This window comes from Dendrobium catenatum, unplaced genomic scaffold, assembly GCF_001605985.2.
Source record: "Dendrobium catenatum unplaced genomic scaffold, ASM160598v2 fragScaff_scaffold_390, whole genome shotgun sequence".
NCBI classification, from domain to species: Eukaryota; Viridiplantae; Streptophyta; class Magnoliopsida; order Asparagales; family Orchidaceae; genus Dendrobium; species Dendrobium catenatum.
In genome coordinates, this window is record NW_021318852.1 from 1,315,844 (window position 1) to 1,334,041 (window position 18,198).

An 18,198-nucleotide genomic window follows, 5' to 3' on the forward strand; every position below is an offset into this window, starting at 1 on the left:
GGAATGTTAAAGCCCTTAAAGAACAGGCCTGAGGCTAACTAAGTGGGGAAGTGAAGTATATTTTAAAAATCTTTCTTAAGCAAGCACGAAACAATTCACCAAACCAATATCACCACAAAGAAATCAACGTGCGAAAACTAAATGCAGAAATAAAACAAAGAAGAATCACACCGGGAATTATAGATGCGTTCGTCGAAAATCTTAACCTACGTCACTCCTCGGAGGCACCCTCGAGCATTGCACTAAGAAGATTTAAAAGGCGGAAGATCGGGAATCGAGCGTTTTTTTCTAAGCAGGCGAGGCGAAAGCCCGAGGGCGAAAGCCTCAAAACGATTAAAAATAAATTAATTAAATTTTAAAAATGATAAAAAATAACAAAATCTATTATGTCAACTATGAATTCCTGAAAATTACTGGAATACAAGTTTAAATAAAGCGTACTTAAAGATAAGACCCAAAGCAGGCTCATCTTCACTTCCAGTGGTGATTGTCTCAAAGAATCTTAATTAATTAATGTCAAAGTCATCCTTCAAATCTTCTTCAATATAATATTTTCGTTTGTCCCTTTAATCAGTTAATATTTCATTAGCTCTAAATTGAAACAATATAACATACAAAGATTATTATATTTAAGAATCACTTTAACATTTTTGAAGCTTCAGATCTCACTTTGTTCTTTTTTAATATACTTGGGTAGTTGATTCATTGTCTTCATCATTGACATACTTTGTCCTTCTGCTTCAACTTCAGAACATCAGCACTCTTAGGAGATAACCATTCAATTATCAGATTGCAGCTCATCAACAAGCCAAAGGCAATTCGATTCTCAAAGTTTCCTAATTTGCAATTGAGCGGAGTCTATCCTTTCAAATTTTTTGTTAAACATAACACTTAAAACTGTTGTTCATTCGATCTTGCGCCAAATCGATTTATTCGCTTATATGAATTTGATTGAAATACTCCATTACGCTCGCATGCAGAAGGCCGAAACGTTAGGCTAAGAACTTAACTTGGCAAAATCTTTCAATTCAGAACATTCATCTCTAAACTGAGTCCCACCAACGTTCTACATGAAGGAAACATAGTATTTATGAAATTAGTTGAGGTAGAAACTTGAATATAAAATTACATTTAAAATTATAAATACTAAACTATTAAACAACCGAGATCGTTTGTGTAGCATTGCTTGGTGCTGCTCCTAAATCAAACATCCCCTTCTTCCAATGAAAATCCAACAAGCCTGATCATTTCACTTTGAGGTCGATCTTGCTTCAAAATGAGTTTTCCATACATGACATACAAACCAGTTCTTCACCCTTTGTCAACATGAAATCCTCATCATAATGAAATGGGATTTAAATAGACGCAGCAGCATTAGTATTGGAGTAATTGTACGAATCCCACTTTTCATCTCTAAGTATCCCATATTTCTTCCTGTAGGCACTCTTGACTCCCAATTTCTCTTTGCAATGTCTTCTTAGCTATTGCACTTGCTTCATAAATAAAATTCATAGCGGTCCTCTCACCATCACCTTCTAAGCTACCTTACTAATGGTCCCTGTTGTCTTCAAAGCATAATTTACTGCGCCAAACAATGAGATCATCTTTCATAACAATCTTTTTTTAACTTATTTCCTTCTGTTTTTTGGCCCATGAACTTTTATCCCACTCTTCAGAAGCAAAACATTACTCCAAAGTCTGTCTTAACTCCCTGAATTCGTGGCAATGTAAATATGCAGTAGCAAATCTTGTAACAAGACAGGTCTAATAATTCCTTGTAGTGATTTCTCATCAAACTGAGTACCCAAGATGATTTTAATAAACTTACTAGGGACAAATCTTTTTAAAGGATCAAAGTTTGAAGACTAGTTTAAGAGAAGGAGCATAATCATTAGATTTTAATCTTTTTAACAAAAGGAGCAAAAACGCACTGATATCACGTTTTCTTTTGAAAACCGCAAAAAAATGCGTTTTAACAGAAACGTAGAACAAGTGATTCATTTTCTATTAAAACCGTGAACGAGTAAACCTGATATGTTTCTATTAAAACTCCATTTTTTTCATGTTTTATATTTGGGGTGAAATTTTATTATGTTGTTTTTTTCAGACTTTTTAGAGGATGAAAAGAGAGAGAGAGAGGAGAGCCGAGGATAGGATGAGGGGAGAGAGACCAAATGGAGAGAGAGAAAGCAGATAGTGGAAATTATTTAATTTTTAAAATTTTTATTAACTTTTAAATAACTTTTTTTTTATAAACTTTTGAGTGATATATTTTTAAATATTTATTAATTTAATTAACTTATTTTTAGAATTTTTAATTATATCGTAATTATTTAATAATTGATAAATAGTTAAACCTATGTTGCACGGTTACTTACTTTATGACGGCATTTTGGTTCCGGATATAAGTCGGATAGCAGACACGCCTCCGATAAGGCACAGATACAGTCAGATACGAACTTTATCGTAACCAATTCAAAGATGATTTTAAATTTGACGAAAAAATAGAGCCACACTTCCGGAGCGGCAACAAAAAAAGTTAATAATTTTCAATGAACAGAGCGACAACAACTTTTCATAATTTTAACTATTTTAATTTTAAATAAATTCATTTTAACTTCTTTTTATTCGTCTTTTTTTTTTATAAATTATAATTTTTAAATAGTTAAAAAAATTTAATGGTTTATTTAAAATATTTCTAAAATTTTAAAGATTAACAACTAAAAAACTTAAATATTATTAGATTATATAAACTTTAATAATATTACAAAGTTTTAATTTTTAAATATCTTACTAAATTTAATAGTTCAAAATTAATATCATTATTAAATATTTAAATGTCAATTAAAAAATAAAGTTAATAAAAGTATATTAAAGAGAGACGGAAGGTGAAAAAAAAACTTAAAATTTTTAGCCGGAATTATAAAACATAAAAAATTTAGTTTATAGAATGCGTCGATATATTCACGTTTTAAACAGAAAATGCACATCACGTTCACGTTCTGTTAAAACGCATTTTTCTGGGTTTTCAAGGCAAGAAGAAACGTGGATCATGCAGTGCACGTTCTTGCACGTCCCTTTTTAAATTAAAATATTTATGCTCGTTATCAGTAAATCTAATTTGAAACGGTCTCCATAAATCTACCAACTCTCTAAAAATCATACTCACTCACCAAAATGATCTGGCTCCCCAACTTACTAACGAATTTGACCTTCAATATGATTGATTTAATGTTGAGCAACACCTCATCTGCAATCCAATACTTAACTCTACACGTGACAGCACGCGCCACCTACTCTAATGTGCCACGCCTATCGAATATACGCAACGAGACTTAATCAATGTGATCCTCTCAGACATGTCCTCATACCCTTATGCCTCAAGGGTTTCATTCATGTTTTCAAAGATATACTCTGATTTGCATTATTTTATCAAAAAAGGGTAAAAAAAAAAAAAAACGAAACCCTTTTTTGTAAAAAAATTAAACTAAGGGCACTCCCACTTCCTCCATAAACTTCATCCAATATTTCAAACCAATAACTGTTCATTCTTTATGAAGCCCTTGAAGTCATCAGCAAGGTGTGTGAATTCTGAGAGACCGATAACACATTTCTATGCGTTGCTTGACCCAAAGAAATTAATACTAATCTCGAATTCGCAAATCATCGCTGGGAACACCAAATTCTCACATCTTCCTCGACATTTTGTCACTCCCCCTGTCTCAAGAATCCACACCCCAGTCACACTCCCGTCTCCACACCGAATTCTACGGACCCCAGCACAGCCACAGGGCCAGCCCACGTCACAACATCGTGTCCCACGATTCACCGTCCCCGTGCTTATCTCTATTCCATCTAGGTCAACCCACTCTACGCGTCTAAAAATACTGTGCCCCTTGGTGCAGGATCCTGCCCGCACGTACCTCGCCCAAGGTCCAACATTCTAACGCCACTGTTTTGACCCCCGTGCTCTCTGCGCGTGCAATTAACTCGAGTAGATGTCACAGTGGCGGCACCCAAGAATATCGCGGTCGAATCATATTCGTCCTCAGAAAGACTTGGTGGAATTGAGGACAAGGAACAGCCCTAACAACCATTTAAAGGAGTAAATGTACCCCATTATTTTAATAGTTGAAGATCAGATGAAATCATGAGGCGATAATATGCCAATACAAGGAACTCTTTGTTCCCTGATTTCGGTTGTCTATGATTTATTCGAAGAATAGATGTAGTGGAGTATTATCTCTGAATATATTCCCTTGCCGATATTCGTTAATCGTATATTTTCACCTCCGTTAAATCAATAATTTTAGCATAATCTAAAATCATGGGCCCCTTGTGGTCAACAATCCATATGCGAACCGTTTTTTCTCACCCGACCGCCATCAGTAGCTATCCCGCCTAAGCTCATAAAGAATGCACAGTAGTTGTCCTGTAAGAAAAATAACTTAATGGAATGAATGCTACCCTCTGGCAGGAAGTGGGAGATGCAGTACTGGAACCTTTTACGATTGTTGTGAAGTCTGACCAGTGTTAGTAAAGAAGTTAGAAGTCTTATAACCTAATTAATCAAATTTGCCATCGTCGCATCTATATATATTCATATATGCCGTGTGGCACTCCTAGGTAAGGTATGGCAAGTATAAAATTCTTGTAAGATGAAATAAGTATGGTCTCATATTGTGGATAATTTCTGTTGTTTACACCTCCTTGTCAACTTGCCCAAGCGACTTCTGCACTGTAGAGTTGACATGCATGACTGTGAACCATAGAGTGCAAGGTCATGCTGAAAGACGAGATTTGGTCCCTGCTATTCCTTGACAGCCACAGTCATGCGTTTTTCAACAAAAAAATTCAAAATTCATAAACATATCCCTTCTGCTCTAACCACCCCTCTACGTCGACTGAAACCCAAACCTATTAACTTGAAAGATTCACTACATTTGAATTTCCCAAAGGTCAAATTTGCCGATTTTCCTTCTTGTCCAAGCTTAGTTCGTTAAAGTGTCCTACAGACTTAAGGCAATTTTTTTAATAAAGGTAAATATCAAGTTTCTAAAATCAGAATTTAATGATAAGGTGTTAGTGGTTTAATATAATTTTTAAAGTTTTAAAAAAGACCCTGGACAATAAAAAAAAAAAGCCAAAAACGCACATTGACATAACCCCAAACATGATCACGTTGTTCTTTGAAACCAACATCCTAGAAAGAGAGTGTGTTCGTTTGAACTAACCAAAAACGTGGACGAGTCCGCATTCGTGCCATTTCGTGCCTCTCCCAGAAGCGGAATTCCGCGGGTGGAATAATAACCGCGAGTTGTGTTCCTCAATTAAAGGATTTAAAAAACTAAAATTTTTTTATGTTTTACATTATGTTCCGGCCGGCGCGGCCCGGGGGTGTTGCCCGGGTAGGAAAGAATAGCAAATTTTTCCTAGGAAAAAAAAATGGGTGAATATTTTCAGTTTTTTTTAAACAAATTTTCTTCTTGCAACTTCCTTCCGCGCTGCTTTTCGGACCTTGCCTTCCAAATTAAATTTCCCTGGAGAAGAATTATTTACGAACTAAGTTTTAATTAATTCGTTCCTAACTTTTAATTTTAATTACATTTAAATATTTAATAATAGATTATTATTTTAACTATTAAATATTTATTAAGATATTTAAAAAAATTAATACACCCGACAAAACTTTTAAATATTATAAAATTTATACTAATCTAATAATATTTAATTTTTTTTAGTTTTAATCTTTTAAAATTTATAGAATATATTTAAATAAAAATTATGTTTTAATATTTAAAAATAATATTTTATTTAAAAATATAAGAACGCAGATAACAACCAGAATGGTGTAAAAAATAAGTAATTCCTACCATAACCACCTTAAAAAGAAGTAGTTAAAATTATGAAAAAGTTTGTTGCCCGTCGACAATCTGGTTTATTGCAAAATTTATTAACTTTTTTGTTGGCCGCTTCTAATTTTATTTCGTCAACCCACTTGTAACTCCCATAATCTTTTGAATATGTGAAATTACCGATAAGATTCGTATCTGACCATATGTAAATATCTGTCCATCGAGGCGTGTCTGTATCCGACTTATATCCGGTACAACATTGCAGTTCTAAGAAGCTAAGAATAGATAGTAACCGAATTGCAACATTAGGTTATAAATTATATCATTATTAAAAATATTTAAGATATTAATAAAAAATTACTTAACAAAACAATATAAAAAGTTAATTAAATATATATTAAATAATTTAAAAAATAAACGTAAAAAAGTTTAGAAACAGAGAACCTTAGTTGATAAATCTAAGAAGTTAACTAATAAACCTGTTTAAAAATTAAATGAATTTCCACCCGTAGCCTGTTTCTCTCTCTCCATTTGTGGTCTCTCTCTCCCCACTTCCCAGCTCAGGTAAAATCTCCCATCCCTCTTAATAATTGCTCTCCCTCTCTCTCTCTCTTCAAATTACCCTCTAAAAAGCTGAAAAAAAAACATAAAAATTTCACCCCAAATATAAAACATAAAAAAATTGCAGTTATTAATAGCAAAATACGGTTACTATTGGTAACCCTAAGCTCCGTACCCGAAGCCGTGTCCTTGCCTCCACGTAGTTTAAATAGAATCGAAGATGAATACCTGTCAGTTTTCTATGTTAAAACGCCAATTTTTTTTGCCGTTTTCAAAGAAAACGTCATCATGCAGGGTGCTTAAAGTTTTGTGCCCTGCAGCAAACTGGTTTTTAAAATTAAAATTATATTATTGCCTCTCTTCCTCTGTGAAAAACCCCCCTCTGCATCTTCAAACTTCGAATCCTTTTGTATAAAAAATCTCGGTAGTGCAATTGTAAATGCCTAGCTAGCGAGTTTATAACAAAACGTACAATGATTGCTCGTTGATCCAAAGGAGTTTTTTTTCAGGCTTTCGTTACTGCACCGGTGCTCACCCATCAAAGTGTAAATTTGATGAGGGCAACAACAACCCAAACTTCCCGTAACCCTTACATATTCCGGAAGAAATTATTAGACCTGCCTGTTACAAGATTTGCTACTGCATAGTTTCACACATTGCCATGAAAAACAATCAGGAGTAAGACAACCGTTAACGAACTTTCAAGTGGTATGAGAGCGGAATTCATAAAAACTAAGTTTGAAAAATTTTTGAATTTTGATCCATGACTAATAATGGAAATCGTAATACTGCGAAAGAGTATTCTATTACCTGACCACCTTTGTTTGATAATATACTTTTGATTTTTGGAAAACTCGCATGTCTACGTTTTTACAATCAATTGACTATCGCATGTGGATGCTTGTTAAGGATGGTTATACACCTCCGACTGGTAAACTTAATGACGTTATTGTTCCTCTTCCTTTTACTGATTGGACTCATGATGATAGGAATTTAGCACAACTTAATGCAAAGTGTTTAAACTTTTTTTTTGTGCTTTAAAATCCGAAGATTACATGCATGTTTCAACTTGCAAAACTGGTAAAGAGATTTGGGATAAATTGTATATCACCTATAAAGGTACTAATGAAGTTAAGCAATCCCGATTGAACATTCTCTTGCATGATTATGAACTGTTTCGTATGAAACCTCATGAATCAATTTTTGATATGTATACGAGGTTTTCTCAAATTGTTACATCATTGCATGCTTTAGAAAGAAAACACACAAATTTTGAAAAGGTTAATAAAATTTTGAGATTCTTGCCTTCCTCTTTTGATGCTAAAATCACTGTAATTACTGAATCCAAAGATTTGAACACTTATTCGATTGACAACTTATTTGACTCACTTATTGCTTACGAGTAAGGGGTGAATCAAAGAAATCTTAATACATGTGAGAAAAAGAAGGAGAAAACTATAGCACTGAAGGTCAATGAAATAAATACAAAATCTTCCGGATCTGAAAGCGATGAAGTTGCCTTCATCACTAGGCAGTTCAAAAACTTTCTAAGGAAAAGCCACAAGCATCATCAGAATTGGAAAAAAGGTAAGGATAGCAAAAATTTTAAAGGTTCTTCTGATTTTGTTTGTATGAATGCAGGAAGCCTGGACATGTTAAAGCTGATTGTCCTACTCTCAAGGAGCATCCAAACATGGAGAAAGACGAGGAGAAACCTAAGTTCATGAAGGATAAGAAGCGAATCCAAAAGACATTTTGGGTGGAATCTACAACTGACTCCTCTAAGACTGAGGCAGAGGAGGAGACAACAAACCTGTGCTTAATGACAGATGATCATCTTGGTCAAAGTGACCAAGAAGAGGTATGTGAATCAACATATGACCAATTGCTTGAAATATGTGAAAATATTCATGCATCATATAGAAAACTTAGGAAAATTCATTTTAGTTTGAAATTAAAGTTTTTGAATTTACAAAAAGAGCTTAAAATTTTGATTAAAGATCACCTCTAAAATGATAGCAATCACATGTCTCTATTTGATGAATTTGATGATTTAAATAAAAAGCATTCTGAATTAATTGTTGAGCATGATTCATTAAAAGCATCACACACCTCACTTGAATGTGATTTTAAGAAATCTGAACAGACGTAGCACAATTTGAGAATGGATAATGCTGCTTTGAAGAATACAAACTCAAGGTTTAAAGTTGAGTTGGATGCACTTAAAAAAAAATTGGATGACACCAACATTTGATCTAAAGCTAAAAACTAGGAAGAGACATTATTACCTGAACCGATTAAGAAATCATTTTCCTAGTGTTAGATATTTTTCATGTGTCATGTTAGGACACATATCACACACTTGCACCATTCACTGTAGTATACATTGGGTTTGGAGACCAAAACTGCATATTTCATAGCATAACATAAATGCATTACATTTTTCTTTTCATAAAGAGAGACCCAAACCTGTCTGGGTTCCTAAATCTGGTGGTTGATGATTTGTGTAGGTGTGCTCTCACCAAAGATCTTGTGAGAGCTTGGACAGCGGAGGCTCGCGACTTATAATTGCTTAAACTTACTGCTTAATAATTTCTGAACTGCATGTGATGATTATTGTTATTGTCTATCTTTTGTTTTTGTGTTAACTTTTTCATATTAGTTGTTATAATTGTTTTTACCTTCGCACTCTTTTTACTTTATGATAATTTTTTCTTATTTTTGTTTTTTTGAATATTTGTAGTCAATGTTTTACACCTCTTAATCTGCTAAAAGGTAAAAATACTGTTGATTGTGTCTCTTTCTCTAACATATTTTGGTGGTGAAATTCTCTTTTCTAAACAAAGGTCTATCTCAAATTAACAACTGGATTTTGCAATTGAGATCTTTTCTACCTTGCTACAGTAATCTATCTTATATTATAATAGTCAAAGTTTTTTATGTTACTTCAAGATTTTTTCATTATCTTGTCAATGCATCTCTTATATGATTTTTTATTATGTTTTGTGGTTTGTTCTTCCCTATATTAGAGAGTTAGTTTTTTTTTCTCTAATATCTGGAAGATATACTAAGAACTAAGAATACTTAAGAGTTTTTGAAAAAGAATCTAGCTTGCAAAAAAAAAGGCCAATGATGCCAAAAGCAAAAGATGCACAATGACGCCAAATTAAAAAAAAATTACACAAAGTATATCAAAAATCAAAAGATGCGTAAAGTGCGTCATTAAATGGACAAGAGGCATAAAATGGGCCCATAAAAAAGCAAGCTATCTTCCTTTCTTCCAACTCATAAAACTTAAAAAATTTCATGTATCACTTGAGATTTTCAAGGACTTGATTTCAAATTTCGCGATTGTAACAAACTACTTTGATTTACTATTGTATAAGATATTTTTCTGAAACCAAGTCTTAATTGGATATCTTTTTCTTATCCAATTGATTTTTTTTAGTTAGGCCTTTTGATTTCAAAAAACGATTTTACTCTAAAAGAAGTCTGAGCTTAGGGTTAACATAATCGGATATTTTATCGTTTTTTGGATTTTTGATGTGTTTAACTCATTAACTTATAAATTTTTAAAATCAATCACATAGAAGACTATATCATGTTAATGCCTTGATTTTTTTTTTTAAAAAAAAATTTATTTCTTTGCTAGTTTTTCTGTAGTTTGTTATTTTAGTTTATGTTCTATTTTTGTTTTGTTGTTTCTCTCTCCTTTTTGTGATGTCAAAAGGGAGAGTAGTCTGCTATACCTTGTACTTTCATTCTAGAATTTAGTAAACTGTTTTTTCATTACACTGCTTCAATTAAACTGTCGAAACTGCTTAAACTTTTCTGATTATGTTTGTCATCATCAAAAAGGGGAAGATTGTTGCAAATCTAAGTTTATGGATTAGACTTTTGATGATAGCAAACATTCACAATTGTCTGCGACTGCCTTCACTACTAACATTTCAGGACCACAGGATTGAGACTGCAAGCTAAACCAGCTCAAGATTTGGTAGATTAGGTCTGAGTCAATCTGTTATATACTTTTTTCCTTTCATGAGTCCAATGTAATCCTTATGGTGCCTAATGCTAAGTAACCTTGCACACACACACCTTGAGAATTTTTCTAACTGTTTCTTAGAGTTTACTATTTTTGATAACATCGGCCAGGACGATATTCATATTGGCCTAGACGATCGGTTCAAAAACAAAAATCTTAAATAGGGCATCCTGGTTAAGGCAGCTATCATTAAGCACATCGTCATGGACGATCCCTGTATCGGCCAGGACTATAGGCTCAAATCAGAAAGAATCAGCTGCCAGATCTATTTAGGTAAGATTTGTTTTTGGACATCGACCAGAACGATCCATTACATCGGCCTGGACGATACAACACAATTATACCTAAATTAATCTTGCAATTATGGAAAGAAATTAAGGCTGATTGCACGATCACATCGGTCGGACCGATTGCAGGATCGGCCGGGACGATGGCGTGGACGATTGACATCAGCCTACTTCAATTCAGGGCGATGTCCAGAATGATTTAGCTCGGATTTGAACTAATCGGCCCTGTACAATGTGAACAAAATTTCTTCTGATTGTCCCATGTCGTCCTAGCTGATTGAGCTTAATTTGTACTGATCGTACAGGACGATAGAAATATCGTCCTGGACGATAATGTCGGTTCTTGAAATTCTATTTAAAGGACCCGAATTTTCTCATGCAAAAAATCTTTTGCTGTTGTCTTGACCTTAGAGAGCCAAGAGAAGAGGGAGAGAGAGGGAGGAACTTTTGAGGGGGAGTTTGTGAGAGGCATTCACAAAGGTTGCTCCAAGCAAGGTTCCAAGGCGTTTTCTCCAGTCTTCATCCTTCGTCCTTGGGGGTTCAAGGGAGGTCTTCTTCAGTAATTGGTCGAGGTTTTTTGCCTGCTTCAGGAGGAAGCAAAAGGAGTTGGGTTCTCTGCCTGCTTCAGGACGAAGCTAAAGGAGTTGGGTTCTCTGCCTCGCCGGGGTTGGTGGAAAGGAGTTTTTGTGAGGGCTTCTCCGTCTTGCTGTGGGAGCAAAAGGAGACACTTAGTTAGTGCAATACTCGGAGGGTGCCTCCGAGGAGTAGACGTAGGTCAAAGTTTGACCGAACCACTATAAATCCGGTGTGATCCTTCTTTGTTTTATTTTCGTATTTATTTTTCCGCACGTTGATTTCTTTGTGGTGATATTGATTTGGTTAACTGTTTCGTGCTTTGCTTAAGAAAGATTTTTTAAAATACCAATTCACCCCCCCCCCCTCTTAGTTAGCCTCGGGCTAATTCTTAAGGGCTTAACAATATATATATATATATAACCTTCTTTTATAGGCGGGTTAATCAAAGTATGAGAGTGATATTTTATTATTAATAAGATATTTAGTTGGTTCACCTAAATTTGTGATGCACATCTATTTTCACATAGATTTTTTTAGAGTAATAGACTTCTATAACAAATGATTTTAGAATCGATGATTAGATTAAGATGAAATGATTTATATGATTTGCGACTTACATTGATATATGGTTTCTTTTATCATGATTGAACAATTTTAAAAAGTAGAATATCAAAATGGGTCAACATTTTGTAGTGGGCTCTTGACATATGCTATATGATGGCCTTTTAGAAAATGGTTTTGTTTGATGGTGGGTTCTTGACATTTTGTTATTGCTTCTTTAGATAATTTTGAGTTAGAGTTGAGCTCCTTTAATTTAATATGTGTACCGGAGTACTCTTGTTATGAAAAAAAAATGCATATCTAGAAATTAGCACATGCTATCATTTGCCATCGTGTCGCAAATAGGTTTTTTTGCTATGTATCCTTTTTGACGATAAAAATCCACATATTTTACATTTGTCTATTATCCTTTACTTTTAAATTATTCAAACATTGATTTTGTGTGGTGTTTTAAAATTTTATAATGTAGTATTTAGTAAATGGATAGGTAAAAAAAAAATGATAGGTAGAGGAAAGAATGCATATAGATTGATATTAATAATCTTTTTGTTGACCTTGGACGTTGACCTCCAATTTGGAGTTACGATGTAAATGAGAAGGATAGAGTGAGAAGAGAATAATTATTGAAGGGACACCATTAATCGAAAAATCATCATTTCCCTGAAATAATAGTGATAATTGTTACATGCAAATTTAATTCAAAATGGTTCAAAAAATATCCTGATTGGTTAGAATACAATGTCTTTATTGCAATCTTATTAAGCCAAAAGCGCAAATTAGTACAGGCCAAGATGGGGGAGATACATTTATTGTTAAAAAGTTCAAAAATTGCATGAGAAAAACAAAACTTCTAGCCATGTTGGAGAATATAATAGTTTACACAATAAGGCTAGACAAAAATATGAGTATTTAATAAAACATTAAAAGTGGAGTCTTTCTTCGTTGTTGAGCAAAGATAAGAAGAATAAAAAAGAATATCGTATTATGCTGACTGCAACTATTGATTGTGTTAGATTTTTATTATGCTAAGGCTTGTCATTTCGTGGTCATGATCAGACATATGATCTGATAATTAAGAAAATTATTTGAAGCTATTTCAATTTCTTGCTAATCATAATGAAGAAATTAAAAAAATTATATTTGAAAATATAAGTATAAAGTTGAGGTTAATTTCTCCAAAGGTTTTGAAAGAAATATATAATTTCAGTTGCTAAGACCTTAGTTTTTATTATAAAAGATGTATATATTTCATACTTTTTCATTCTAGTAGATGAGTCACGTGATGTGTATACAAAGAAACGATTAGTTGTGATTGTGAGATTTGTAGATAAGATGAACCAAGTTATTGAGAGATTCATTGATATTAAATATGTTTTCTCAATCACTGCAGTAGCACTTATGGCCTCTTTTGAAGCTATACTTTGAAAATATTTATTGAGCATACATAGGATATATGGTCAAGGTTCTGATAGGACATCTAATATGATAGAGAGGTTTTATGATTTGAAAGTACTCATACTTAATTATAATACTCATACATTATATATTCATTATTTTGCCTGTCAACTTCAACTGTGCTTAATGACTATATCAAAGAATCATATACATATGAAATATTTTTTTTCAGAATACTTCAAAAATTATAAATACTGTTGGACCTTCATGGAAGAGTAATGATACTTTTAAAGTTATTCAACATGATAAAAATAATTTTTCATCTTACCACTAAAGAATTAAATAGTTGTCGAGGTTTAAACCAAGAGATTAATTTGCAATAAACCGGTGACACCTGATGGGTTCACATTTTCATATTTTAATCAGTCTTATGAAATGTATGCTTGTGTAATAGAAGTGCTTAAAATTGTCAAAGATATTGGGTGCATGATCAATAATCAGTTGAAGTTGGTATTTTGATAGATACAATGGAATATGTTGACTTTATCTTGACAATGCGTTTGATGATTAACATTTTATGAATTATAAATAAATTATCACAAGCCTTATAAAGATAAAATAAAGATATTATAAATGCAATGAAATTAGTATAAATATCCAAGCAACAATTGCAGATGATGAGAGACAATAAATGAGATATTTTATTCGATGAACAATCTCTTTTTTATTATTTGTGAAATTGATGTTCCTAACATGGATTTCATATTTAAGTCTTGCTGACGATCAGTACAAAGTAACGTTGAAAAGCAAAATTGCATCATTATTGTATTGATTTATTTTACATTATTATTGATATACAGCTTTAATATAAGTAATCAATTGTTTGAAGCTAACATTAAGTTGTTTATTTGTTTGGCGTGTCTAAACTTAAGTGATTCATTCTCTGCTTATGATAAACGGAAATTAATTCATCATGCAGAGTTACATTCAGCTAATTTTTCTATAGTTGAACTTGTGACTCTTAAATACTAGTTATCTTCTTATATTATTCATTTGAGTTCTAATCTTTGAGTAGCATTGCTGATAATGCAAAATAAATTATTAAGGTTAGGAAGAATGTTTTATATCTACTTTTATAGGCTTATTATCTTGTCATTGATTTTGTCTATTATCATTATTATAGTGGAGAGCATTTTATGCAATAAAGATTGTTGAGCATAGACTGTGTAGCAAGATGAGTGATGATTAGTTTCATGATTTTCTAGTACTATATATTGAGAAAAATGTATTTGACTTGATTCCCCAAATAATTTGTAATATAATATTATCAGAAAATGCAAAATACAATTTAAAGCTTGTAATTATTTTCCACTTCCTCAATTATAATGAAATGGTAGTCTTTGCTTTGAATTTTTTCTTTTATATATATGTAGTAATTTGTACACCCTAAAAAACAAGGCTGATTTGTCCCTTGGGGTGATGGGTGATGGTCATATAGGGAAAGATAAGATTTTCCTTATATTTTGAATTCATCCAATTTTGGGGAATTCCAAATTAATAAAAAATACGTATTATGATTGTATTGCAAATCCCCTACACAAATACTTTGCATTTGATTTACTTTAAATTAAATAATAACAACATTAAATGTTTATCTCATTACGTGGGATCGACTATATGAATATTTTTTCTCCATTATGTCTTGTTAAGAATCAAATTTTCAATATATCTAATAAAAAAGGTCATTTCTAATAATTTATATCCAAGTCTTTTTAGGTCTACCTCTACCTTAACATAGGTCAAGTCTAACACAACTACTCTCCTAACTTTTGGTAATTGGAAGGTCGACATTTTATGTGACCAAACCAACTAAGACAGCTTTTTAATATTATCTGCTATGGGAGCTACTCCAATATTTTCACATATGCTCTTGTTTCACATTTTGTCTCTAAGAGTAAAGCTACTCATTTACTTGAGCATCCGCATCTCTACAACACTTAATTTTATGCTTCATTTTTAATGGCCAATATTTTGCGCAACAAAACATTGCAAGCCTCACCACCATCTTATAGAAGAACTAGAACTGTTGTAATATTTTTTTAATGTTAAGCTCATAATACTTGCAATTAAACAACTCCTAAATTTGTTTCCCAAAAACGTCATGTTCTCTGCGTATTTCTAACATCCCCTCTTATATCCTAGGTGTTAATATAATATCTCCATCCGTGTACCCCTCTACTCATCCATCATCAAAACAACTTCCAAAACTATATTTGAATAAAGCTGGATTTTTATAAGAAATTTAGCTTTGTTTGGGATGGCTTTTTTATTGCTTCTTAAAATAGCTATTTTTGTACTAGAAATTTGTTTTAAGAAGCAAGAAGAAAGCCGTCCCAAACGAAACCTTAATGTTTTATGAAAGGGCAGAGTTAGTTTCATATTCGATGATTCATTGTTTCTCCTCTATGCTTGCAACAGGCTCAGGTGGAGCTATTATTGGTAGGGATTACTTGTCACTGCTGGAGAAGCACCGGCCTGCGCTTCGTTGGGATGAAAAAAGCGCAGAACATTTTTTCATTTATTCGCATGAAAATCTTCAGCATGCTGTTTTCTATCCGTCCTTGAAGTCGATTTCCATGAGGCTGGATGAAGCCCGGGCTTGGGGAGCCAGTCTTTCCTTATGGGAGATTGGACAAGGGCTAGACTATTTTTATGAGCTCCTCTAAGCTTTATACCAAGCATTCATTTTAATAAATTGTTTTGCTATAATTCGCCTCTTTTGGTATTAAGATTGACAAAGCTTATAAAATGTTGACTGTAAATTATTTAAGCACATCTTGACACTTCAAAGTGGCCCATAAAATGTCCTGATTATCGGTGACTCTAAAAAGCTGTAAAATCTTTTAAAAGCTCCAATGGCATCCAAGGAAAGTCTACTTACAGACTAGCACAATCTGATTTTGATTTGAATCAGATTTATAACATAAGCTGTGATTTAAAGTTCCCATAAAATCTTTGAAATATAATTTGAGTACCCTGTGTGGAGGAATCAATTTGAGAGATTTTAACATCACGTTATGAAACATTACTCAGAATTTATGCTGCTTCAAAGTTTTCCTGAATGTTGCTACCAAATGCTTCTAAGAGCTTCAACATTAATCTTTGGACACCATCCACTTCTGAAGGAATTGTTTTGTGCTTGAGAAGGGATGGGATAACATTCTCCGACTTTTTTTAGTATTGTGATCCAAATTTGACCATTGCATATTCAGATTATTGCAACTATGTGGATGATTCTTCATTGATAGCTAATGAGCATTTAACTAATGATAACAATTTGTCTTGCGGAGCCAATATTTTTTTTATATGGGGACAAATTATTGAATTTAAAAAGAAACATCAATTTTTTTCATTCGGGCTTGAGAACGGCATTCGCGGTTTAATTTTTTTAATTTGTTATTATAAAAGAATAGAATATTTGATAAAGAAAAACCTTACAATTGAGAACATCAGATCTCGATATTCTTTTTACATACTGAGCCTTCATATTTTGAAAAAGTTGCACAAACATTTCATTATTAATACTATTAAATATATCTTTTTTAATATTAGAAAACAATCATTCATCTATGAGTTTTTCATATAAATCGATTACGTAAATGGTTCCTCATAATGTTTATTGCAGAAAATGCTCGTTAAGTTGTTTTGTAGCAATTGACAATATTAGAGCAAGCTTTATAAGTACTGATATATCATCATAAAATTATATTGATCGGGCATGAATCTCGAGGCAAAATCAAGTTGAAAACTTCGAAAACTAAATCATGGATCATCTGAACTCTTATTTTAGCAAACTTATAGTTGAACTGAGCGAATCAAAAATACGAACTCAACGACACCAAATTCAACCCAATTCGAGCTGAAGTGGGTCCAAATCAAAGACCCTAAATGCATTTCGTAAGTTAAAACCATAATTTGGATTACCAAATGGTTTCCAAACATGACATGCTTATAATCGAATCAACCGACTCGATAAGATAAATCCAATGACCCCAAGATTGTAAAATTCTACTATCATTAAGACATTCAAATGCCCAAAAAAATGGTCCACGATTAAGGGATTCAACATCGGTCGTCCATTCATATCACTCCCAATTTACCCTTAATATTCCTTTTATTACTAGTCATGTCACTCCAGAAAATTATAAATAGATGTCTTATTTCTCATGGAAGGGGACTGAAGGAAAGAAAGAGAAGGAATAAGAGAAATTTGAGTTCTTTTCCCACTAGAGTCCTCCTTGACCACCGTCAGACTTCCACCTGGCAGTCGATCGACTCCGAACTTTTGTTGGACTGTCGACTTACACCAAACTTCCTCCAGACTGTTAATTGAAGCCGGATTTTCGCCCGACCGCTAAACGTCGCTGGATTTCTGATCTTGGATTGAAACTAGATTCCAAAGCAACGGTTGATTATTGTAATATGATTGCCCACAATTTCAAGGAGTCAGCAACTTATGTCGTTACCTTACTCATAGACCCTCATTTCCATGACGCCATCTTCAACAAGAGGAGTACACACCACTCAACGAATCTCGAGCAAATGTGTTGATGGCCATCTGAGATCAGAAGAATATGAAATGATCAAATCCTTTAAAGTTGAATATATGAATCAGTATTGCAAACCTGATCCAAGCATGGTGATAACAAATATTATTGTGTTTGTTACCACTTTCTCCTATTTCTATAATATTCTATTTTATTTTATGTGTACTTATGTTTCAAGAAATCAGCCCACCGTTCACTTGCAATTATGATTAGCTCAAGACCGGGCAGACTAGGGTTATATTTAGTTTTCATTTTATTTTGTTTTTTTTTTCCTTTCTTGAGTCGTATCATGTAATTGGATGGATATATTT

General features: G+C 33.0%; 1 protein-coding gene across 2 annotated transcripts in view; it reads left to right on the forward strand.

Moving 5' to 3' along the window:
• The window catches only part of LOC110092563 (chitinase domain-containing protein 1), a gene marked incomplete at its 5' end in the record, with an annotated part of 89,752 nt that extends 73,449 nt beyond the window's left edge, over positions 1 to 16,303 (forward strand). For both annotated transcript variants that reach the window (XM_020817162.2, XM_028693966.1), the window contains 1 exon segment: positions 15,759 to 16,303. In XM_020817162.2, the coding sequence (XP_020672821.1) occupies positions 15,759 to 16,006 (248 nt within the window).
• Between the last annotated feature and the right edge of the window lie 1,895 nt (positions 16,304 to 18,198).